The sequence below is a fragment of the Hemicordylus capensis genome, chromosome 13 (genome assembly GCF_027244095.1).
Source record: "Hemicordylus capensis ecotype Gifberg chromosome 13, rHemCap1.1.pri, whole genome shotgun sequence".
Classification (NCBI taxonomy): domain Eukaryota; kingdom Metazoa; phylum Chordata; class Lepidosauria; order Squamata; family Cordylidae; genus Hemicordylus; species Hemicordylus capensis.
Window position 1 is genome coordinate 14,458,405 of NC_069669.1, and position 25,690 is coordinate 14,484,094.

Genomic DNA, 25,690 nt, shown 5'->3' on the forward strand with positions numbered 1-25,690 from the left:
TCAAAGTCTATAGAATGGCAATGACTGCGGTTAAAATAGACCTCTGGGGGTCACTTGGCCAAATAAGTGTCCACCCATCCCTTTTTCTGCTGGTGATACAAATACAACGTGCCAGAAGCCCTCAGAGACCAATGGAGGGCCATCCCTTCTCAACAACACAAGGCCAAGCAGCACTGGGTTAGTTTCAGTATATTAACGTTTGGAACTGCCCCTAGCAGCGACAACCTGAACGCCAAAGCATCATCTTAAGACCGATGTTTTACAATTCCTCCTGAGGTGCCGGCTTCCCTTTCAACAGGTGCTTCTTTTGCGGGCCCTGAAACAGAAACAGGGGGGAAAAATGGCCATGGAGTCTTAGGCTGTGTTTGCACAAGAAACGGGAAGTAACATCAGGAGCATTTCCAGACGGCAGGCCTTACCACGAGGCTATACTGCAAGTTTAAATTTGCCCCCACAAAATTATGCAAAAAGTGGGCTGGTTTTTTTTTTTAAAGCGAGCAACACTGTAACGCACAAAGAAAAACCCGAATTGTGTCTGGAGTGTTCCCTGAAAGCTCGCAGGAATTTCAAGGTAGATCTGGCCGATATGTGAACACCCTCCCTCCGTTCTGGAGAGGCGAGCTAAAAGCCCCGCCTGGATACGGCCCAGGTGAACACAGGAAGCTGCTGCCAACTGAGTCAGAGCCTTGGCCTGCACCACTGAGAGGAGGGAGGTGGCGGCGGCGGCAATAGAGGAAGTGCGGGTGTTGGGCAGGTCCCAAACTCCTCAACGTCTTTCATGTCTCTTGCTCTGTCCTCAAACCACAGGCTACTCATTCGCCCACCAACCTCGCTGACTCCCCAAGAGGCAGCTGGTCATTCAGCCCGGCAAACCACCAGCCCGCACAGCTTCGCACTTCTCAACTGGAGCTTGTCCAGTTGAGATGCGCATTATGTGCATCCCAGAGAAGCAGAACTTTGGAGCAGTGCTCAAAATGGCTTAACTTTAAGCCGCTTGCCTGGGAAAGCCCCGGGGGGCGGTGGGGGGGAGAGAAACTTTGCCTGGGGCACCTAAAACTCCAGGGCTCAAGTACACTCTTAAAAGGAAGTCCAGCTGTTGGGTTGTCTGCATCGGGTTAGAGATAAAGTGCAACCTGGGGAATGAAAGGCCACTAAACTAGCTGGACAGCTAAGCAAGTGACTGTCGGGTGTTTCAAGGGGCCATCTATCAGACACGGGTAAGAAGCTGGGAGCTCATTCCACTTGAACTTCCGTTTTGATTTGATAGATCTTGCCAGTCCTGGTTAACCAAAACACAGAAGGCCCCCCACTCCGTATCTTCTCTTTGCAATGAGGGCTGCCTCCGCATCAGGCTCGGCAGCGAGCAGGACCAACACTCACCATGAAAGCACGTTTCTCTTGGGCCGTCTGGAAGCGGCCGTGGCCAAACTTGGACGTCGTGTCGATGAATTTCAGCTCCACGGACTCCAGGGCCCGCCGGCTTGTGTGCACCAAAAGGGACTGGAGAGGAGGAGGGGAAAGACCGCGTTGATTAAATGAAGACACCCAACGATACCTTCTGAAGAATCCTTGGAGAGGCATGAAGAGCTTCAAAGCTGGTTTAACAGGCATCCTTTCCCTCCCCAGGGAACTCTGGGAAATGCAGTTCTCTAGGGAGGGACAGGTAGGGATCTCCAGCCCAGAATTCTCAGCATCTTCACCAGACTACAAGTCCCAAGATCCTTGGGGCGAAGCCACGAAATCTGAGCTGCATAAAACCAAGACACAATGGTAGAGCAGACAGGCTTTTCATTCCCTAAGCACGGACACCTGCGTCTCAGCACTCTCCTGCCTGAGTCTTACAAGGAGCAAATTAATAACACCATGCACCACCACCACCACCACCACTTCTACAGAACTTCTGAAGGTTTCAGAGGGCTTCACATACTAACCCCTTCTACAAAATTTCACAACAACCCTGCAAGAGAAGTCTGACGGACAATGAGACTAAGGCCGAAAGGGACTGGCTTGCCACTTGGTGAGTTCAAGGCAAAAAGGTTATTTGAAATGCGGACCTTCTGATGGATAGCTCAGTTTCTTCGGCTCTACAACGCCAAAGCAGATCTCAGAACCAGGGCAGTATGGGCACTCAACTGCAACTCTTGTTCCCCAGGGCCTCACTCCCCTGTAGCACAGGAATCATCTGTCTGCAGGTACAGACTGTGTGCAAGCCGGGTGGGACGACTGGATCCTCCCTTGGGCCAACTCTCCCAGGAGATGGGCTCTCCCTTCACGCAGGGCCACGCCTCAAACAGGGGCCTCACCTTCCTGAGGGTGAGCACTCGCTTCTTGGTGCCCACCACGCAGCCCTTCACCATCACAAAATCATTGTTGACTTCTCCATACTGAGGAAATCCACCCTGCGGGCAGAAAGGCCGAGTGAATATCGGCAAAGAGGCCGTGTGGCTGCAGAGAATAATCGAGGTGCAAATGGGGCATCCAGATTGAAAGCAGGCCGAGGCTGGTGTGCCTGCACTGCAGGGAACTTTAAACTGGGTTTTGCCCCCAATTTCACTGGGTCATCAGTGGTTTGGCGTCTAAACAGTAAAAACAATCCAAGGCGAATCCAAAGTGAACATAGGAACATAGGAAACTGCCATATACTGAGTCAGACCATTGGTCTATCTAGCTCAGTATTGTCTTCACAGACTGGCAGCGACTTCTCCAAGGTTGCAGGCAGGAGTCTCTCTCAGCCCTGTCTTGGAGATGCTGCCAGGGAGGGAACTTGGAACCTTCTGCTCTTCCCAGAGCAGCTCCATCCCCTGAGGGGAGTCTCTTGCAGTGCTCACACATCAAGTCTCCCATTCATATGCAACCAGGGCAGACCCTGCTTAGCTATGAGGACAAGTCATGCTTGCTATCACAAGACCAGCTCTCCTCTCCTAATATATCAATATATCAATATATTATCAATAGGGTTAGATCTTGGGACTGGGTCGATAATAAATAATATTGCATACAATTCCCCTGCTAACTGAGCAAAGAGGCACCTTTTTAAAGTGCTGATTCTCTTTACTTAGCAGGGGGAGAGCAATTGGCCCTATCCATCCCCAGAACAGCACCCCTCCAGTGGCTGTTGCTGGTGTCTATCTTCCGTTTCTTTCTTTCTTTATATCTATGTAAATTGCTTTGGGAACTTTTGTTGAAAAGCGGTATATAAATATTTGTCATATTTGTACAAATACATATAGACAAATATCTCCCACATCTAAGACTACGGAAAACCATTTAAAACTATGTTAAGGTGTATATATACAAAATATATTTCACAAAAGTCCTTATAGGGCATTTATTTATTTATGCGTTTGTTTGTTTGTTTGTTTCTTTGTTTATTTAACACATTTTAATACCACCCGAAACACAAGTTCTGCCACTTTGGATTCTCCTTGGATTGTTTTTGTGAATAGTGAATCCAGTATTCACAGGGTTTTCTGCAGCTTCTTGTCTAAACAGCAAACCCCGAAACTGTGCTAAGCCTCTGCCTGGCCTCTTCCGCTTCTCTTACCAGGGGGGTGATGGTTTTCTCAGTGATGTCGTAATTGGTGGACGCATTGTTCCTCACGACTTTATCGTCTTCCACGTGCACCCCGCGGCCAATGCGGTAAATCTAGGGCAAACAGATGAGACGCTGATGTGCATTTATCCCACAGGAAACTGGGGGAATTGTGGCGTCCAGGGGGATCGTGGCCTAGTGATGCCCTCCTTCCACAAGATGCCACCACGGACATGTGGAGCAGGGAGGGTTTTACTCCAGTTCATGGAGGCAGAGATGGGCTCCAAAAGAGCAGGGCAGAAGAAGCAGAGGTACCCTTCGGGCAGGCATCGTACCTTCTTGTTGAGTTCTGTGCGGTGGTGGTAGCCCTTCTGGCCAGCCCGGGCAATGGAGTAGCCCACCCGGGCCGGGTGCCAGGCTCCAATGCAAGCCACTTTGCGCAGCCCTTTGTGGGTTTTCCTCGGGAGTTTTTTGGCGTGCCAACGGCTTGTCACTCCTGCACAAAGACGGAGAACCTGTCCAGGGACCACACTCAGCCAGTCACATCCCTTCCCAAAACCCACCTCGTCCTTGAAGCCTCTGTCCCAATTCTTTATTCCCCAGGCCCCATAAGCCGAGGCCTGTGCCAAGGAAATAGCTGCATAATCTGCCCATTACCCTGTCTTCATTCCCTGCCCCTTCCTTATGTCTGTTTTCTAGGAGGTAAGCCTGTCAGAGCAGGGACCTTGTTCTGTGTAAAAGGGTGTGTGAGTGTCCTAAAACAAAACAGAAGAAGCTGCCAGCATGCAACAGCAACAATGAGGTCTAGAAACTTGATTCTCAGAAGATGCTTGGTAGTCTGTATTTTTTATTTTTATTGTTTTATTGTTGCATTTCTATACCGCCTTTTGTTAAAAGACAACCCCAAGGCGGTTGTAGGGCTGTAGGGTTGCTTATTTTCTGCTAGGGCTGCATCTTTCAAAGTGCTCACAAGCCTGCAGATTCTCTCCTCCCTCCCTTCCCACTCCAGCCCCACTCTGTCTTCGGGGGCCCTTCCTACCTTTCATCCCGTGCCCTTTCGAGACTCCGATGATGTCGATCATCTCATTCTGGCTGAAGACCGTGTGCACGGCAATCTGCTTCTCCAGCTTCTCGCGGGCCCAATCCACCTTGTCGGCAATGGTGCCCCCGTTCAGCTGGATCTCCATCAGGTGGGCCTTCTTTTGACGCAGCGGCAGGAGCTTCGTCTACAACCAAAGGAGCTCAACGTGACGCCACGGAGGTGATCAAAACCTGAATGGCCAGAGCTGAATTGCCAGCTGCAGTCTGGAACTGGGTCTCAGGGCCTGCCCACAATCCCCATCTCCCGGTCTTCTAGAGAGCAAAAGCAAATTGAAAGCCAAGGAACTGAGTTCAACAGAAGACCAGGGCTACTGAGAGAAAATATCCCAGGAAAGGTCCCTCTGGCTCCTTAGGAGAAGCCGCTACCAGGAGGAAACGTATAAATGCTGAACGTGGTGAAACGAAAATACTTTGGAAAAGGCCATTCAAGGAGGAAAGACAGAGCTGGCAGGGGGAAACGTAAACTGGGCCTAGAGACAAATGCAGTGCACAGGGAGGTGGAGGATCATGGTCGCAGAAGTCGTAAGCAGGACCGCTGTTGGCTGGTGTGGGTGGGGGGAAGAGAGGCATGCGAGGTTAAAGCTTCACACAGGCCCCATCACGAGGAGGAGCGGGGATAAGCCTTATGGGAAAGCGCCCACCAACCTGGGTGTGGACCATGACCCGGATGGTCTTGCTGTATCTCTTCATGGCCGCAAAATCTTTCTCCAGCTGCTTCTTCCCAGCCTCCTCCTGCCATTTTTTACAATACTTCGTGAATGCCTTCTTCTTGCTCTTGTGCCTGGAAAGAAGGGAAGGGTTTCCACAGACGGCAGGGTGGATCCAAGCAGCATTGGCACCCAAAATCAGCAAAAGCGGCAGGCAGGTCATCCTGAAAGGTACGCTTGCAGCCTTGGAGCCACGCAGGCCAGTTAATCTCCTGCCTTCTTTCAGCAAATAAACAAAATATAACTTTTGAACCTAGTTTTAACTGGGCCTTGTTTTTACTTAACTTCTACTAATTCTATATTGTTTTGATATTTCATCTGGTTTACTCATTTCGTCAGCTGCTCCAAGCAGTGGCGTGCCAAGGGGCAGTAAAACTATTTATTTAACTATTTATTTATTTATGCTCTTAGGAGGGGGCTCCTCTGTCTCTCTTAAAGGACCCTCCCAGCCCTGAGAAAAGCACAGTATTTTACAGAAGTCAGCACAGTGGGAAATGGCTCTCACGCTGGGCGGTTTTAGTGAAGATCACTGCTGTAGATAAGATTGTTGCCGATTTTGAAGCAAATGATTTGCTTGAGAGGCAATGGAGAATTCACAGAGCCTGATTATTTCATTCAGCTCCCCAGGACATGGGGAATGTGATTTCTGAATGCACCACTGAGAGACCGCAAAGACCAAGCTGAAGACAGACCATCCTGGAGAGAATCTCTCAATGTGGTCACTAAGAGTTGACACCGATTTGATGGGACTTCATCAATCAATCAAAACAACAAGAGAAGCTTTCTCTGTGTGGACACCACACCGTGGATTCATAAAGCAACAACTGTGAGGGTGTTTTGTCTGCTTCACCCTCAACCTCCTGTGCGGGGAAGCCTCACCAGTTCTTGTAGAAACGTCTCCGACATTCGTCACTGATGTGTTCAGCAAAGATCGTCTTGAAATTCCTCAGGCCCCTGGGCGTCTCGATGTAAGCCACCACGCCGACAACCACCAAGGGCGGCGTCTCTATTATGGTGACGGCTTCTACCTCCTCCCTCTTGGAGACCTCTGAAAATTAAAGGAATGCAAAGGGAACAAAATGAACCCTTGAGGAAGGAAGGAAGGAAGGAAGGATGCTTGTGATGGATTTTGGAAACTCCACATTCTTAATGCTTGTTGAGAGTCAAAGAGCCTAAACGACAAACACTAGTGTTGGAAAACTGATGAACAATCTGCCAGACAGCAGCAGCTGGTCCTAACAAGCCAGGGGGCCCCAAAGGAAGCAGCTCAAGTGGCTCCTCTCTCCTCTGCCTGCAGACTGGCCATCCGTCAGGTAGAGCTGTGCGGTTAACCACACAGCTCTACCGAAACAATGGCCATCCTGAAGGCAGCACATGGGGCGGGAAAGAGAGAAGCCACGTGAGCTGCCTCCTTTGTGCCCCTGGCTCATGCCAGACACACAATTCTTAACGTTCAATGGAAACGGTTTTTGTTTTGCATGATTCACAAAAAGGCCTTCCGAGTTTTCAAATCTGATTTGCGTCTTTGTGCAAGGTGTCGGTGTCGTTTTGTTTTGGATGTGATGGGGTTAGACTGGCAATATGTAGGAAATGCCTGCCTCAAGTTCTTTCACTTTCTGCCTAAATCAAAACACGAACTTCCCCTTTCGGGAAGGGCAGGATGAAAAATAAACAAACAAAGGCACAACTTACTTAGTCCCGGCCTGTGGATTTCTCGCAGGATGTGAGTCATGCCAGCCTTGTAGCCTAGGAAGGCAGTCAGGTGGACTGGTTTCTTGGGATCATCCTTGGGCCAGGTCTTCACCTTCCCGCGGTGACGGCGGCTCCTCTTGTGAGGAAGGAAGCCCAGGTGGCCATGCCTGGGAGCCGAAAACTTGCGGTGAGACTGAGTCGGGAATAAGAAAAGAACGCAATGAGTTCCGTGATCCCCGGAAGACCACCCTTTACTACAAACCTCCTTGTGGATCGTGATACATATGGGAAAGGTTCATATTTCAATGGTGGAGCACAATTAGAAGGTCCTCCAGGATTTGATCCCAAGGATTTCCACTTAAGAGCAGCTTTCAGGTAGCAGGACTGGGAAAGACATTTCTCCATCTTGAGATCTATGGCGAGGCAGAGAAGATAGTTTGGGGCTAGGAGAGTCCATGGTGTAAGCCAGCCAGCATAAGGCAGAGCTGGTCTTGTGGCAGCAAGCATGACTGGTCCCCTTTGCTAAGCAGGGCCCACCTTGGTTTGCATTTGAATGGGAGACTACATGTGTGAGCACTCCAAGATATTCCCCTTAAGAGATGGGGGAAGAGCGCGCTAGACAGGAAAGGCAGGATAAGGTAGAATCAGTATAAGGCGGATTCATGACTGCCTGAAAACAGGCACCCAGGCTCTGGGAAAATCCTGCTTCGAGTGCTGCGATGTCTTGTACAAGGGGCTGCCCTAGAACATGGCTTGGAAACTGCAGTTGGTACAAAACACAGCAGCAGCAGCAAGGTGACTGTGGGGCCGGGAAGAGGGATGGATGGGCCACATCACCCCAGACTTGAACAGCCTGCCCTGGCTCCAGCCAGACCACTTCTAGGCCAATTCAAGGGTCTGGCTTTGACCTTCAAGGCCCTCAGGAGCATGGGAGCAGGGCATCTTAAGGACCACTGGCTCCCACAGGAACCTGCCCAGGTACTAAGCAGACTGAGGTGTGCAAAGTCCAGGGGTTCTTCCGCAGATGCCCCCTAGAGGTGAGATGGGAGGTGACTCTTCTCTTGTGGCTCCCTGACTCTGGAACAGCCAGCCCCGAAAAGCTCTCCTGGTACTGACGCCGACGTCTTCTTGACCTATTTCAAAGCCTAGGTTTTCCCACAAGTTCTTTGATGTTAGAAATCAGGAGGTTGCCTTAAATGCAGAGTCCTTTTCCTTTGGGGTAAATAAGGGTATAACCTGCCTTTAACCTTTATTTTTTTAAGGGGCTCTTCTTCGTCAGTCATCTTGCACTCGGGTAAATGCAATAAGGTCATCTTATTCAGCTATAAATTTTGCCTGCTGCCCTTGTTCTAATGTTGTTCCTATGACTCCTTCTCGCACATGACTATTTTGAGTTTGGAATTTCGTGCCAGTTCTGGGAGGCTTTGCCCGAAGCAGGTCTGCTCAACGTGGGGCCCCCAGCTGATTTTGGACTACAACTCCCATCATCCTCAGCCACAGTGGCCAATAGCCAGGGATTATGGGAGTTGTAGGCCAACATCTGCAGGAGGGCCAAAGTTGAGCAACCCTGCCCTGAAGTATGTGCTATATCCCTAAACCAGGGATTCTCAAATGCGAGTCCCCAGACGTTGTCAAACTACAACTCCCATCATCCCTAGCCACAAAGGCCAACATCTGGGGATCCAGTCTGAGAAGCCCTGCCTTAAACAAACAAACACACAAATGTGTTACATAGTGAGAAGGGATCTGTTTTGGATTTTGTGCCTCAGGCCCTGAAATCTGGGCACAGCTCTGCCACCTGACTGCCAGGGGGTGTCCCTTAGGGAGGCAAAATAAACTACCCAACTCCACCATGTCACTTCCAAAAGGCAGGCAGGTTTTCAGTATCTCCACTCTTGATATCCCAGCTTTTGCTTTGGGCCATCGGAGGTCTACAATGCAAAACTAAACCCCACCAAGAAGACATTACGAAGACGAAGAAAAAGAAAGGAAGGGAAACCGGTTAAAGCATTTACAGCACAGTTCTACAACTTGCAGCATGTATTCGCGAGAAAGGTGCCACAGGTCTGCTGGGCAAGGGACCACAAACAAAGCCCATCCCTTTCCATCAAGGTATTCTGAGCCACATTGCCACCTTGAGCTCGAACCTAGGAAGTCATTTCTGCCCTTACAACCATTCCGCAGAGACATTCCAAATACACCAGCAGGCTCCTGTTTTCACAAGCAAAACGTCAGAAGGTATGTCATTTGCACATTTCAGTCAGTCAACGGGATGCACTGGAAAGCGGTGGCCAGATTGATAAAACTCCCCTATTGCGATTGTATCTGGATCATCAGCCCCCCCGCCCTCTCCCACTTACCCCCCTCCCAATACAAGCATGGCCCCCAGTAAGCCCCTACTGACCATGATCAGACAGCCCAAGCGGGACGGCAGCAAAAGAGGCACCCGGCAAGTGTCTCCGCAGTCTAATACTGAAGATGTTTCTCCGCTCCCAAGACATAAATTTAGCAGCTGGCTTCATTCTGATGCTATATTCATTTCATACTCGGGCAGCCTGACAGGGGTCTGACAGCGCCAGCCATTGGGTGGAGCTGAAAGGTCATTGTGGAAGCAGGGGTCTCAATTTACCACCGGGGGGAGGGACACAGTTCTGCCCTCGGCACCAATCAGTCTCATCTCAGTCTGGAACCTCTGAGCATGCACAGAGTGTTGTACTCTTCGCATCCACTCTGTTCACATGGATTTGGGGTGGGGTTTGCAAGGGAGGGTGTGTGCCCATGAGTAGTGCACCTTGGGTCCCCAGATGCTGTTTGACTACAACTCCCATCATCTTCAGCCACAGTGGCCATGTAGTCTAACAACATCTGGGGACTAAAGACTGAGAGCCCCTGCTTTCGTGTTCAGATGGCTGTTTGTTGTACACCTGTAAAGATTTTCTGGTCAAGAGAGGGCTAAATGAAAGGTAAAGTGTAGCGTCAAGTCGATTCCAACTTCTGGAGCCCACAGAGTCCTGTGGCTATCTTTGGTAGAATACAGGAGGGGTTTACCATTGCCTTCTCCAGCACAGTATGAGATGCTGCTGCCCGACATAGTACCAGAGGGGATTCAGACCAGCAACCCTTCTGCTTGTTAGTGAAGCATTTCCCCATTGCTGCACCACTTAAGGTGACTCAAGAGAGGGCTGCTAACTTCTTAATTGCCCCTTCTGTGTCCTGCCTTTAGCAGCCATCTGTCATGCAGATTTAGCAGAAACCTTTCTTTGGTATTGAGATAAGGGGGGATCCATTTAGTAAGGGGGAATTCAAAGAGAGGAGAGCTGGTCTTGTGGTAGCAAGCATGACTTGTCCCCTTTGCTAAGCAGGGTCTGCCCCCTGGCTGCATATGAATGGGAGACTACATGTGTCAGCACTGGAAGATATTCCCCTTAGGGGATGGTGCCGCTCTGAGAAGAGCATTAAAAGGTTCCAAGTTCCCTCGCTGGCAGCATCTCCAAGATCAGGCTGAGAGAGATTCCTGCCTGCAACCTTGGAGAAGCCGCTGCCAGTCTGTGAAGACAATACTGAACTAGATGGACCAAGGGTCTGACTCGGTCTATGGCAGCTTCCTATGATCCTATGCTTAATTCCACCCAAGACAGGGTGTTGCAAAAAGCACATGAGCACAGACAGAACACAAACATGGCAAACCATACCACGGAAGCACCATCTATCTAGACTGGCCTAAGAGACCTCAGCTCCCCCACCCCCACCCCACGTTTGGTTGCCACCTTTTTCCCCTGGCAGGGCGCCTGTGCCCTGGAGCTCCAGGAGAGGTCGTCGTTCAACACTCTCAGACTCTATGGTAAAAGGCATAGAGATGCGGCTAGCGAGGCCACTCCCCCCGCAGCCTTTTAAGGTTGCGCATGCGCTCTTCCCTTTCGTCCCGACACGGAAGTTTATCTGGGAAGAAGGGGAGGAAGTACTGAAATCTGATCGGGTAGGGGAGAATAACACACTAGCCTATCAGAAAACCCGACAGTGCGCCACTCGTTGATGGATATGGCAAAGTGATGCTACAGCTGTGCGCCTGTCGGGAGGGACGCAGCGCCACCTCGTGGCTAAGGCTGGGATTGCAGCCGCTTTCCGGTTGGCAGAAGAAAAAGTCCTCTCCAGCCGTTTAGGGTTAATTTTGCCGGAGGGAAGATATATGTCCTTCTTCGTCCCGGGGCAGGTGTAACTATTTGCCCCCCACCCCACCCCCGGGTCGAGTTTATAGTGTGAAGAAGAAACTCAACCAGTTGCAAAGCAACTAATAAAGCACAGTGCAAAGACATTGAAGTGTACAATACACTTTTAATTAATAGGGTTTTAATGCTCTTTTAAAATATTATTATTGTAAAGATTTTGAGTTGTAATGTTTTAAACTTTTTGTTTTAACGAATGTTTTACTTTTTCTGTATTTATTTTGTTGTTAACCACCCAGAGATGTAAGTTTTGGGCGGTATTAAAAATATGTTTTTAAAAAAATCAATCAATCAATTAAAATAAAATTAAAATAAATATGATAACAGATATAAGAACAGCCCTGCTGGATCAGGCCCAAGACCTATCTAGTCCAGAATCCTGCTTCACACAGTGGCCCACCAGATGTCTCTGGGAAGCCCACAGGCAAGAGGTGAGGGCATGCTCTCTCTCCTGCTGTTGCTCCCCTGCATGTGGTATTGAGAGCATATGTATAAATCACAATTATGCACAGTGTACATCACCACATCTCCTGCAAGCACACATAAGTGCAAATATGTGAGTATCCAATGACTGGTTTGTTTATTTATTGCATTTATATACCACCCCATATAAAATCTCTGGATGGTTTGCAAATAATAATAAAAATCTTCTCATGAATCCCTGGCAAATGAATTGATATGGTCCCGTATTGATCAAACAAAGTTTAAAATGTGCTCCCTTAAGGCTTAGACTGAGGAACGGCAGGATGCTGGGATGAAAGATGGTCTATCTTGAGAGAACGTTGGATTTCATTTTCACACGTCGTGTTTCAAGTCCTCATGATTATGGAGGGGGAAGTGGGGGAGTTAAAAGGTTAGTTTCTGGAGGTCACACAGAAAATTTCACACCTGAGAAAATGCATGCCACACTTGGCAGAGGGGAGATGATATAGCAGGCGCCACAACTGCTTTCTAGAGAGGAGACTGCTTCTCTATCTACCCTTCTCTAGTTAGATATGAATGCTGGGGACAGGGGAAGCCTTTCTCTGGATAAACACATCACATGTGAGACATTCAGTTTCAACTTTGGATTTTATTGTACTTTTGACACACAATCCTCAAGGGCAGGAGCGGACAATCAAGCAGACGCATATTTATAGAAATCCCAAAGAGGCACAAATCCACCTTCCTTCCCCGACAAATCCTACCGCACAGAGGCATCTGAAAAGCTCACGGCAGCCAAGTTCTGTCACGAGCAGCCTCACTGGGCGTTTCCCCACTCGGCTTGCTACAACCCACGATGACCCCAAAGGCCAGTGGGGCCAAAATGGCAGCTCAGCCCAATCCAGGAAGGGACCCCACTGTGAACGAGAGAGAGCAGAACGGTCACGAGTAGAAAAAGCTCCCGGATATCGTGTGCCCCTCTCATGGCATTGACGTTCCTGCTGATCCCACCACTTTCGGGTATACGTGTGCAAAAATACTGGCCCATCGCAACAAGTACCAAGTTTCATTCTAGCTTTGGAAGCTGCCGGTGAGAGGCTTGTTGTAAGAGGCCCTTGTGAATGCCAGGGCTGTGAAGGAATACTGTTAGGGTTGCCAATATTTCATTGCCAGAATGAGGGGCACAAGTTTGGGGGGGCTGGCTGGGGGGGGGGCACCAGGTGTATGCAGTAGTAATCAAGAGCCTGAGTATCACTGACATATATAACTGAATTATACGCTTTTGAACAGTGCCAGCATTGTTCTCATCTAGAACATATTCAAGTTGTACCACTTTTTAACCAAAACCTTCTCAAAATAAGAAGCTGCTCGCCCCGCTACCAAAACGAGGGACAAATACTGTCCCTATAGGGACCAAAATTTCATCCCTGAAATGAGGGATGTCCCGCGTAATGAGAGACATTTGGCAACCCTAAATCCTGTGCACATTTCCTTGGAAGTAAGTCTAACTGTGTTCAGCTGGGCTTTCTCACTTCCCTATCAAACATGTCGACGTTTGCAGCCTTTAGCAGTAGATTGCTCAACAAAAGCAGGGGGGTTCTCGGCCTTGGGTCCCAAATGTTGCTGGACTACAACTCCCATCACCCCCAGCCACAGCAGCCTTCAGTCCAACAACGTCTGGGGTCCCAAGGTTGAGAAACCCTGCATGAAAGGCTTACAGCACAATGCACATTTGCTTAGAAGCAAGCCTTACTGCAATGGGGCTGACTCCCAGGTGAGCGTGCCGAGGCTCTCATAATGCAATCCTGTGCTTCAATTATGCTGGCAGGAGTCTTGGGACCAAATTAAGCAAGGCAGACAATGCGTCCAGGTTAGAGCCAGAAGCAACAGGACCAGAGGGTGGCAAATGTTTATCGGTGGGCTTCAAAACGAAGGGCAAACTTCCTTATTTTTGGCTTACGACTGTGACTGTAAGGCAGAATGAAGGAAAAGAAAATATTAAAGATGGTCTTTTCCTGCTGACAACGAAAGGGTAGATTTTGGCATTCAAAGCAGCCGTTCTCTCTTCCGTGAGCTTAGGAAGGGGCCTCGGTGAAGGTTTCCATCCAATCGAAATATCTTTAAACTGGATCGGTTAAAAGGCAGATTGCCCAACCGAAAACTCATTTGACAACCCTCATTAGTGCTGTTTCCAAAGCAGCAAGCCACTGTAACGCGGCTTCGGGAAAGGCAAGGGGACAGGACGGACTGAAAGGCAAGCTATGGCGAAGCATCACATAAGAGGGAAATGGGACAGTCTGGGAGCAGCCCAAAGGCAGTCGGTGTGTGGGGAGAATCCCTCTCTCGAGCAGGCATCCCAAGCCAGGCATGACTCAGCCCAATGAGACAGAGAAGGGGCAGCAACTGGCACCAGTGGTCCCTCTAACAGGGATTCCCAGACGTTGTGGACTACAACTCCCAGAATCCCCAAGCAAAAGCCATTGCAGCTGGGGATTCTGGGAGCTGTAGTCCACAACGTCTGGGAATCCCTGTTGGAGGAGACACTGGCTGGCACCCCCAGCTCAGACTAGACTGGCCAGTGGGGTGAGTCGGGAGCCTCCCAAGGAAATTGATTCGCCAAGGGCCCAGGAAGAGGCGGTACCTTCGTACACCATGTGCAGTTAACGTCTATGCCGCCATTTAAATCTGCATCATGTGGAACCACTAGGAATTGCTGGACCCCTGTCCTAGCGTCTGGGAGAGAGGGGCGGCCTCAAGTGGGCATAGAAAATGAAAAGGGGGGGAAAGTAGTGCAATTGACTTGGAGTAGACATTCACGCTGAGGGCGAGTTTAGAGCTGGGCGGAAGATGTCCTACTAGGCAACCCAAGCAGGACACTGACATGGTAGCATGCATGTTTAGGGACACTGAAACCTGCCTTATACAGAGTCAGGCCATTGGTCCATCTAGCTCAGCGTTGTCTACACTGACTGGCAGCAGCTCTCCGAGGTTGCAGGCAGGAGTCTCTCCTCCCAGACCTACTGGAGATGCTGCCAGGGATTGAACCTAGGACCTTCTGCACATGCAAACAGATGCTCTCCCACTGAGCGATGGCCACATCCCCTAAGGGGAATATGTTACAGCAGACTCTGTCCATATGTAGACAGTCACCAATCCAGGGCGGACCCTGCTTAAGAAAAGGGACAATTGGTGCTTGCTAGAAAGACCAACTTCCTACCCCAAAGAGCTGGCACTGTGCATAACAGAATTATGTCCCCGCAAAACCTCCCATCATGCAATGCAATGCAGCCCCTCCAGCGAGGACAAATGCCCCAAGCCAGCCCTGGATAAGTGTGTGTGTGTCATGTGACAATGGCACACAGAGCACTGGAGCTCCTCGTGACTTGAGGGCACGGCATCTCATGAGCGGAAGCTGGGCTGGCAGGACTGATAGTGCTGGAAAGGAACTTCAGAGCACAACCAGCAACTTGTTCAAATAACTGGCCGTGAGCAAAGGCAGAAGTTTTACAGGGTGAAAAACCGCACCGACCCAGGTGGCCTTGTGGGTTTGACCAAGGCCCCAGGCAAATGTGGCATTCATCTTTGATGCCCAATCAATGTAGAAGGAGCCGCATCTGGAAATTGAGGGTCTGAATGGAGAACTTCAGGATCTGAGAGAGGGGCTTAACCGGGTGATCTACCATACCTACCCCGACCTCAGAGCCCTCTACAGGCGCACCAAGGAACTGCAAAATGCAACATCAGCTCCTCTGATTGGCAGGCAGCACGAAGCCTCCGGATTGGGCAGGTCGGGTACAAACGCTAGGAGCGGGGCCTTCGACCTGGCCACCAGAGTCGTGTCTTCGGTTTCTGTTCGGGACAGCTCTAGTTCCAGTCGCGGACAGCAAGGACTCTGGCTTAGTTAATCCCCATCGCACTTGAGGATCCAGGTTCAGCCACTTCGAGGCGGATGGCCCATTTCTCCCAGGACCGTCGGATGGAGAATCCACAGAGCCTTAAGGCCTTTTCTCAGCCTTGCCATTGGAGATGCCAGGGGCTGGATGTGGGACGGCGTGCATGCATAAACATGTGTCTTACCACTGAGTGAGGGGGAGAGTTTGGCTGGAGACCCCAGCACCCAGCAATCCAGGGCGGCATTAGGAACATCTTGCACCTCAGGAGGTCTAGCCCAGGGATCGAGGCTTTCCTGACAAAACCTCAGAACATTCTCCCGACAGGCAAGGTAGATTGTGGGATGTCTGGCGACGTGCAAGCACGACTCCCACCGAGGCAAGCATAGAGGCGATACGGGCGAATCGGGGTGGAAATGTAAACGAGTGGGAGCAGCGGTGATGAAGCCACGGGTTCCTCCCCAAGTAGATGCCAGGAGGAGGCGGAGGTGAACCTTGGCAGAGGAGGTGCAGTCATACAGACCCTCCGTGTGGCAATCCCATCGGGAGGCCCCGCATGGGCACACGCAACAGACGATTCTGCTCGCCAGAGGACATTCATCCGGTTGGGGCGGAGGAAACTTTATTAGCAATCACATCCATCGTATGTAGAAACCCTGGCTGAGGTTGAGCCGGAGATCGCTCACGGTGAGAACCTACGGAAATAAACAGAATGGTCAGCAAACAGACGGAGCCTTGCGGGGTGTATCTTCCATCCGTCTTTGATGAGCCTCCCCCTGCCATTCTGGGTGGTAGGTATTTGAACGCCCCATATGCAAATCCAACATGCCCTGGAGAAAGCTTGGAGGCTGAAACAGTGGGTCCTGTCCTTTCATATTGCTCCTTCTGTCGGGATTTACGGTATAAACTAATACTGCCTTCTTTAAATAAGTATCCAGGAAGAACTGGCTACTTCTGTACTATGCTGCTCTTTTGTGATCAGCAATCTGACATTTCAAGTAAGGTGGCTAAATTTGGGGCAAGCTGTTAAAATCTGCAGGTTGTGTGCCAATAACAACCGTAGTCAATTACGCTCTGGCTCACTTGACTGTTAGAATATGTATATTGCTTTGAGCTCCTCGGAGGAAGCGCAGGATAGAAATGTAATAAACCAACCAACCAACCAGAGTTTTGCTATATGTTTTGCACAGTTTGTTGCTTTGCTGTCGGCATCGTTATTATTGTTTGTTTGTTTGTTTATTTGATTTCTATACCTCCCTGCCAGTGGTCCCTCTAATTTTTGTCATCTCTGTACGGAATGAATTTTGTTCTGGGTGGCAGTATCACGGCAGTGTGTGCACACAGAGGCATTCAGAGTGGGGCCTTCCTGATTCAACCTGAGTGGGATCTAAATTGAACTGAGCGGACATCCAAAAACTTGTGAGCACGCCCATGTGCACACACCTTAGAGGGAACAGTGCATCCTTCCAAAAGTGCATCCTTCCAAAAGTGGCTCAGGGCGCTTTACATTAAATAAAAACAACTAAAACCAATTAACAGTTAAAATCAGAAACTATAAAAACACTAAACCATTAACACTTAAAATATTTTAAAACAGTTGTGGGTTTTTTGGTTGTTGTTTTTTGTTTTGTTTTTTTAAATTGCGGTTTAAAAAAAACAAACTTGTGGTTATAGTGATGATTCATAATGGGAAGCTGGCTGTTGACTGTAATAAATATCTGAGTTGCTTGGCTTCAGTCTATGTACCAGGCATGGACTGAAGACATATGAGGCAGCAACTGGTCTTGTGGCAGCAAGCATGAATGGTCCCTTTTGAGAAGCAGGGTCTGCCCTGGTTTGCATTAGAATGGGAGCCTACATATGAGCAATGTAAGATATTCTCCTTAGGGAATGGGGACGCTCAGGGAAGAGCACCTGCCCGCTTCCATGCAGAAGGTTCCCAGTTCCCTCCCTGGCAGCATTTCCGAGATAGGGCTGAGAGAGACTCCTGCCTGCAACCTTGGAGAAGCCGCTGCCAGTCTGTGTAGACAAGACTGAGCTAGATGGACCAAGGGTCTGACTCGGTAGAAGGCAGCTTCCTCTGTTCCAGTTTGCAGTAAAGGTAAAGTGTGCCATCGAGTCAGTGTTGACTCCTGGCACCCACAGAGCCCTGTGGTTGTCTTTGGGAGACTACAGGAGGGGTTTACCATTGCCATCTCCCAAGCAGTATGAGAGAATGCCTTTCAGCATCTTCCTATATCGCTGCTGCCCAATATAGGTGTTCCCCATAGTCTGGGAAACATACCAGCGGGGATTCGAACCAGCAACCTCTGACTTGCTAGTCAAGACATTTCCCTGCTAACCCCTGCTAACTGGGCAAAGGGGCACCTTTTTAACATGGTGATTCTCTTTACTGAGCAGGGGGAGAGTAACTGGCCCTATCCATCCCCAGCATAGCATCCCTCCAATGACTGTTGCTGGTGTCTTATCTTATGTTTCTGTTTAGATTGTGAGCCCTTTGTGGACAGGGAGCCATCTGATTTGTTTATTATTTCTCTATGTAAACCGGTTTGGACACTTTTGTTGAACAGCAGTATATAAATATTTGTTGTTGTTGCTCCTAGTTCTGTCGCTTTGTCACAATCCAACGTGACCAAGAAATGGAATGGAGGCGGGAACCAGAGCGCAGATGCAAGAGTGGTGCCAATCCAACACTCTGACCACCACATCCCTTTGGCACTTATCCAGATGGCTCTGGGACCAGATCAGTACGTGATGCCAATTGGGACTATTCGCCCCATATGGGTAGAACCTCTTTTAAAAGATAAACTGGGCCATTCTGATGATTATTATGTTTCTTACTTTTTAATGGATCGCCACACGGAGGTTACAGAGAGGACTGCAAGATTTTGTGCTGCGGCATGTAAAATGAGACGAGATAAACTTAGCTGTGTAAGACTTTGCCATCTTTGTGACGTGGTTTCATCTAATTTATTCTTTTCATTTTCTTTTTTTTTTCTTCAATCTTACATTTTTATTGATTTTAACAATATCTTAACATTCACATCACATTACACAAATATTGACTTCCCGCTCACACCTCCTCGTGAATCACCAACTGTAGAATTAACCCTTGCTATAATAGTAATTCAAAACATATATCTTAAACCTTACAAACTCGATTTTGATCTACCCAACCGGCTATTATTACTAAATTTCAAACCCTGTTGTAAAATCAATATTAGGGAAATAGTTCTTTAAGTCTAATACATTTATTCTTTTCATTTTCTACATTTTTACTGTATTGTATCGTTTTTATTTCTTGATTTCTTGGTCATGGACCGTAATCATAACTTTAAGTAAGTTAAGTCCGTGATGCCAACACCAGAGCATGCTCCTTGCCATGGCGCTGGCCTGTGCTCACAGCAGTGAGTGGGAGCAGCTTGGGGCAAAAAGCTGGAACATTTGTCCGAGTCTCCCCGACGGGCTGGTTGCTTACCTGGTTTGGCAGATAAGCGAATGGCGTCTCTTTGCCATTGACAGCGACAGTCTGTGGCTCTTTCTGGACTCCGTAGACGGTCAGCATGTCCACGGCGACGGAGGTGGCTTGTGCGTTGGAATGCAGGACAGTGGAAATGAAAGTATTCTGGAGGAAAGAAGGAGAACCAGCGACCTGAGCCAAGAGGCACCTCTTTCAAGGGGTGATTCTCTTGTCTTTGGCGGTGGGGGGGGGAACAACTGGCCCTCTCCATCCCCAGCACAGCATTTTGGCATCCACGTTCTCTGCAGAGTCATGAATCTCCTCTTCCGCCTGTGCTCCCTCGCCCAGCCGCAGGTGAAAAGAGCATCTTACCTGGGTGACGTTGAACACCAGGTACGAATAGTCGCCCTTGGCAAAGGTGTCCAGGCTCTCGCCGTCGTCCCAGTAAAGGTCTCCCCAGGCGTTGGCATTCTGCGACAAGGCCGCGATCAGGCGCAGGGGGTTCCTGCTGCTGACCCAAGAGCTGGTCCCGGGTTTCTGCGGGACAAAAGGATAAAACGCATGAACCCTGGATTGGACTCACTGAGAACGGTTCTGTTCTTATAAGGTTCCAGAGCGGCCAACAGGAAGCGACCATGGAGAGCCCAAAATTCGATAGACTGCACCAGTTGGATAGAGTAGAAGACCCAGGTGCCAATCCCTACTTGACCGTGAAGTACAAAAGTAGGGTCACTTAGCCTACCTTACAGGGTTGTTGAGAGGATAAGAGGCAGCAGGGAGCCACATAAAGTGTCTTGAGCTCCTTGTACAAACAGAGTTACTACATTTCTATATCCCACCCTTCCTCCAATGAGCTCAGGGCAGAGTCCATGGTTCTTCTCCCTCCTTCCCATTTTATCCCCTCAACAGTCCTGTGAGGTAGGTTATTTATTTATTTTATTTATTTAACATACTTGTATGCCGCCCAAAAAGCAAGTCTCTGGGTGGTTTACAACAAAACAATAATAACAATTAAAAAGGTAAATATATTACAACACATTTTAAAAGGTTAAAACTATTAAAAAATCAAACAATTAAAACAGCATCAAATTAAAAGCCTGGGTGAACAAATGTGTCTTGACTGCCTTATTAAAAGTTGTAAGAGATGGGGAGGCTCTTATTTCAGCAGGGAGTGTGTTCCAAAGCTTCAGGGCAGCAATGGAGAAGGCTCATCCCTGAGTAGCCATCAGATAAGCCAGTGGCAACTGAAGAGGAACCTCTCCTGATGATCTCAATGGGCAGTGGGGTCTGTAGCGAAGAAGATGTTCTCTTAAATACCCAGGGCCCAAGCTGTTTAGGGCTTTATAGGTTATAACCAAGACCAGTGTCCCCTCTAACAGCGATCTCCAGATGTTGTTGACTACAACTCCCAGAATCCCCAGCTGCAATGACTTTTGCTTGGGGATTATGGGAGTTGTAGTCAGCAACATCTGGGAAGCCCTGTTAGAGGGAACACGGACCAAGACCCTGTATTTTGCCAAGAAACTTTTAGGATAGGAGTGATATGGTCTCTCCGAGTTGACCCAGGGACCAACCTGGCTGCCGCATTCTGGACCAGCTGCAGTTTCCGGACTACGTACAAAGGCAGCCCCACACAGAGTGCATTGCAGCAGTCAAGTCTACTAAGGTTGGGCTGAGACACACTGGCTAACCCAAAGTCGCCCTGTGGGCCTGACTGAGTGGGGATTTGAACCCACGTCTTCCAGCACTGTAAGCACACCACCACACTGGCTCCAAAAGAGCATTAAATTCCTGTTCTACACACAAAGAAATGTCTCATGCTCCATATGGGCGTAGAGAAGCATTTGTACAGCAGCACTGCATCGATGCAGGTCAAGAGAGGGTTACCTCAAAACTTCATGGGATCCCTGAGCCCAATGGCATCAGAATTGAAGATGGGAAAAGAACCATTCTCAGGAGGAGAGCTGGTCTTGTGGTAGAGAGCATGAATTGTCCCCTCTGCTAAGCAGGTTCTGCCTTGATTTGCATTTGAATGGGTGACTGCATGGGAGCACTGTCTGCTGTAAGATATTCCCCTTCGGGCATGCTCAGTGGCAGAGCATCTGCTTTGCAGGCAGAAGATCCCAGGTTCAATCCCTGGCAGCATCTCCAGGTAGGGCTGGGGAAGACTCCTGCCTGAAACCTTGGAGAGCTGCTGCCAGTCAGTGTAGACATTACTGAGCTAGGTGGACAGAGGGTCTGAGTCGGTATAAGGAAGATTCCTATGCTCCTAGGACTCCAATCAAGGAGATGATCTGGCACTCAAGCTTGGACCGGAGGATAAGGTCTAGCAGGTAGCCGAAGACTAGGGTTGCCATGCCTTCCGGAATTCTGGGTATCACCTGGATTTTAAGCATCTCACCTGGATTGCTTAGCCCACCCGGATTCACCCAGATTTCAGCTTTCATTTAAAAAGAAAAGAAGAAAAAGAAAAAGAAAAAGAAAGAAGAAGAAGAAGAAGAGCAGCTAGCCCTTTTAGAAGCGGAGCTATGGAGCAAAACGTACAGTCACTATTCTGCTCAACCGCTGGACTTGGATTAAGAGAGAAAGAGCACAGGAGCCTCGCTGGGTGGGTTTCCCTTTCACAAGTACAGTAATCCCCTGACAAATGTTGCCTTGTTTGTTATCAGCAGGGGATCTCTTTCGGGCAGTTGAGAGGATAGCTTGCTTTTGATGTGAATCACTACCTACCTACCAGGCTGTGTATTGTAGTGTTTTAGAACTTTCTTGGCTTTATGTTCAATGCATGCCTACTTAGAAGTAAGCACCGCTGGTTTCAATCAGATTTTCTCTCAAATAAGTGTGTTAGACAGATTTTTTTTCTATTGCTGCTGTTAATCTGTCAAGGAAAATGGTCAGGCAAAGTCGAAGATATCTCCCCCAACTATTGTTGGTAGAAACCCAGATCAAATACAAGTCAACTGGAAGGGAAAGTTGCTAATTTGCACATGCAAATGATCTGCAAGCCAATTTACATAATATGCAAATTAGGGCCCTGGATTTGGAGAGCCAGAATATGGCAAGTTTACCCAAGACCTACCCTATCACTCAGGACCCCTTCCTCCCCAGTGAAGCAGAAGGTCCATTGGGAGGCGATCCGCTACTGGTGGGATGTGCAAATTCAGAAGCCAAGCCACAAAGTGGTGGAGTAAGGAACAAAGAAAGGCCTCACCTGAGTGGGAAGGATGGTCCCCTCGCGGACATGCACGTTGATGTGGTCCAGAGGGGCTGCCATTTTCAGGGTCTCCCCGCTGCTGTTCACCGAAGAGCCCTGCAGATGGCAGTGAAAAACTGAGCCATCAGATGGAGCGAATGGGCTAGACCGGTCTCCTCAGAGCCTCCTAAGACTGGGCTCCTACCACAGAGACCTCTTCCCTGGCAAACTGAAAGCCGCAGAATTCACACCGGATTGGGCCCAAAGTGGAACTTGAAGGGAACCTGGAGGAGGCCCTGCTCAGACAAAACGCTGCCAGGATGTCAAGACGGTGGTTTTCTACATGCTGGGTTTCCACCATCTTGATCACTGAGGGTTGTGGGGGATTTTGAGGGGCATCTACAAGACCAGGAGAGCTGGCCTTGGGGTAGCAAGCATGAATGGTCCCCTTTGCTAAGCAGGGTCCATCCTGGTTTGCATTTGGATGGGAAACTACATATGTAAGCATATGTGTAAAATATTCCCTTTAAGGGATGGGGCCACTAGAGAAAGAGCACCTGCAGAGCAGGCTTGCATGCAGAAGGTTCCCAGCTCCCTCCCTGGCAGCATCTCCAGATTGGGCTGAGAGAGACTCCAGCCTGCAACCTTGGAGAAGCCACTGCCAGCCTGGGTGGACAATACTGAGCTAGACGGACCAATGGTCTGACTCAGTATATGGCAGCTGCCTATTTACATGATATCAGAGGCATCCTGTGGGGGTTTTTTGGCTCCCTTGAAACATGATCCTTTTCATGGCTCAGATATTCTGACCTGAAAAGCTCTTGCACGATGAGACGGAACACAGAACAACTCGAGGAATTCTCCGAGCCCCCACAGGTCTTCCCCTCCAGGTTTTCTCCACAGATGCGGATGGATAGGAGGGCGGGCTCCCAAAAGCAGGCCTCCCTACTTCTGCACCTGCTCCTTTTATTTCCAGTTGTTATGCTTTGCAGCTTCTTTTATTTTGTCAAAACCCAGTTTTATGGCTCTTCCAATCTTTGGCTCCCCCAGCCCACCTGCCTGACTCCACCCAGCCAATAAAGCTGGTTTTCTCTGTGCCTATAGCACGGGGGTCTCCCCAGGTTTTAAATCCTGGGGCATCCAGATGATGAAAAGCCGAGAAATCAGACCACCAGAGTCAGGGCACCGGCCACACTCCTGCTTACCGTGTAGAAGTCGTACCACACGCCTCTCGGGAAGTAGCCGCTCACCGAATCGGCGCCAGCCTCCAGCACTGGGGTCACCAGCAGGCCCCGCCCCCACAGGAACTGCTTGTCTATGGCGTAAGTGGCCACGTCCTTTGGGTACCTAGAATGGAACGGAGATGCCCCAGTGCCATTTGTGTCAGGTGCCTGCTTACCTGGTGCAAAGCCCCTCTCTGTTACCAGGCTTCACATCAATATAAACCAGGGAGAACCACCCAGTGTTATGCTACGTAAGCCACAGTGTGGGGCCTCTCTGTGCGTAAGCCTGGCTGGTAGACAGACACACCAAGTTCTTTTCCCTGAGTTTTATCCAGCAGGGGAACCAGAAGCTGGACTTGTCCCGGTGAAGCTCCAGTCCCAGCCCAAGTAGGGAATTTCTAGGCGCCATGGCTCCCTGGCGCCTGGGATTTGTCCAGCTGTGTTTAGAGGGCTGAAGCCAGGGAGACCAGGGTTGAAATCCCCATTCAGCCCTGAAACTCATGGGGTGAACCTGGGCCAGTCATTTTCTCGCAACCTAACCTACCTCACAGGGTTGGTGTGAAAGAAAACAGGCAGGGATCGGAGAATATTGCAAAGTTGTCTCCGCTTCTTGGGGAAAGGCTGGATTTAAAATATACTAAATATGGCATGATAATACATACAAATACGCAGCTTTTGTACTTATTTGAAAAGTTGATTATCCTGAGCACAGAGTGTCTGTGCTCAGAGTTGGCCTTGAGGTAAAGGTAAAGTTGTGCTGTCAAGTCCGTGTCGACTCCTGGCGTCCACAGAGCCCTGTGGGTTTCTTTGGTAGAATACAGGAGGGGGTGACCATGGCCTCTTCCCACGCAGTAAGAGATGAGGATGCCTTTCAGCATCTTCCTATATCACTGCTGTCCAATATAGGTGTTTCCCATAGCCTAGGAAACATACCAGCGGGGATTCGAACCAGCAACCTCTTGCTCCCTTGGCAAGTTACTTCCCCGCTGCACCATTAGGTATAGCAAGAATGAACTGTCCCCTTTGCTAAGCAGGTTCTGCCCTGGTTTGCATTTGAATGGGTGACCACATGTGTCAGTACTGTAAGATATTCCCCTGAGGGGATGGGGCTGCTCTGGGAAGAGCACCTGCAGGCTTGCATGCAGAAGGTTCCAAGTTCCCTCCCCGGCAGCATCTTCAAGGTAGGGCTGAGAAAGACTCCTGCCTGCAGCCTTGGAGAAGCCGCTGCCAGTCTGGGTAGACAATGCTGAGCTAGATAGACCAAGGGTCTGACTCGGTATATGGCAGCTTCCTATGTCCCATCACCTGCTCTCCAAGACCCTTTTAAAAAGGAAGGTGCCAGAGATGCCCTTCCCCTGAGCTACAGCCCCTTCTTGCTCCTGCTCTTCAGGGGTGGTCTTGTTGGGTCTGGGGTCTGAGCACTGGTGGGGCCCGAGAGTAAGGCCTGAAGCCGCCCCACTCGTGCAGGAGCGGCTGCAAACAGATATGGTTACTTACTCAAAAAAGAGGGGCCGCGCCACTGTGTCGCCTTGTAGGTGAGCCCGATGGAAGAGGGAGTAAAGGAACGGTAGCAGGCTGTAGCGGGTCTGCAGCACCTCTTTCATGGCCGTCCGTGCTTTGGGGCTGAAAGCCGTGGGGTCCTGAGCCTGAGCGGAGAACAAAGAGCTGGAGCAATGGCAGATCCCCCGCTGGCTACACCACTAGGGATGTGCGAACCGGTTTGATTCCAAACCTGTTCGACATTGAATCGGTTCGGTTCGGTCCAATAGCTCGATATCAGTTCGGTTCGATGGCTCGATATCGGACCGAACCATTAATATAATATAATATAATATAATATAATATAATATAATATAATATAATATAATATAATATAATATAATATAACTGCTGCCATTCCAGGGGGCTTCCCCGAAGCCATGGGAGGCGTCTTCTGAGGTTCCCACTCCCCCACTGGCCTCCGTTAATGTCCAAATCGCTCACTTCGGGCAGTCTTTGGCCCGTTTTGGACGTGCCTTCTGTTGCGGCAGCCATTTTGGAGGCCGCCACGCATGCCCAATGGGTCTCTGCATGGACAGGTCATGACCCGGTTTTGTACACCCCTCGATACACCACTCCCCTCCCCTTCCTCTCTTTTCTCCCTTGCGTCAATGATGCTTCCCGGATCACACGCTACCACAGCAGTGGTTTACTTCAGCTTGGCAGGATCGTATTGAAACTGTAAATAAAGGGTGTTGCGCAAAGCC

At 49.5% G+C, this 25,690-nt stretch overlaps 2 protein-coding genes across 4 annotated transcripts in view; both read right to left on the reverse strand.

Annotated features, from left to right (window-relative positions):
- Nucleotides 1-174: 174 nt before the first annotated feature.
- RPL3L (ribosomal protein L3 like) lies at nucleotides 175-10,949 on the reverse strand. Of its 2 annotated transcripts, none has more exons than XM_053276642.1 (10): nucleotides 10,800-10,949; nucleotides 7,033-7,225; nucleotides 6,220-6,388; nucleotides 5,279-5,414; nucleotides 4,572-4,758; nucleotides 3,868-4,028; nucleotides 3,545-3,646; nucleotides 2,304-2,399; nucleotides 1,381-1,500; nucleotides 175-316 (listed from the first exon to the last, which is right to left on the reverse strand). In XM_053276642.1, exons 2-10 carry the CDS (start codon nucleotides 7,070-7,072, stop codon nucleotides 260-262), a joined length of 1,068 nt encoding a protein of 355 aa, XP_053132617.1. In that variant the 5' UTR covers nucleotides 7,073-7,225; nucleotides 10,800-10,949; the 3' UTR covers nucleotides 175-259. The 2 variants fall into 2 exon arrangements, with proteins under 2 accessions (XP_053132617.1, XP_053132616.1); XM_053276641.1 differs by lacking the exon at nucleotides 10,800-10,949 and adding an exon at nucleotides 9,437-9,588.
- Nucleotides 10,950-12,307: 1,358 nt separating this feature from the next.
- LOC128336510 (lysosomal alpha-glucosidase-like) overlaps nucleotides 12,308-25,690 on the reverse strand; it is a 53,016-nt gene continuing 39,633 nt past the window's right edge. For both annotated transcript variants that reach the window (XM_053276294.1, XM_053276293.1), the window contains 6 exons: nucleotides 24,942-25,090; nucleotides 23,427-23,568; nucleotides 22,240-22,338; nucleotides 19,401-19,565; nucleotides 19,047-19,193; nucleotides 12,308-16,263 (listed from right to left, as the gene is read on the reverse strand). In XM_053276294.1, coding sequence (XP_053132269.1) covers nucleotides 16,201-16,263; nucleotides 19,047-19,193; nucleotides 19,401-19,565; nucleotides 22,240-22,338; nucleotides 23,427-23,568; nucleotides 24,942-25,090 — 765 coding nt within the window. In that variant the 3' untranslated portion in view covers nucleotides 12,308-16,200. The remainder of the gene's footprint in view (nucleotides 16,264-19,046; nucleotides 19,194-19,400; nucleotides 19,566-22,239; nucleotides 22,339-23,426; nucleotides 23,569-24,941; nucleotides 25,091-25,690) is intronic.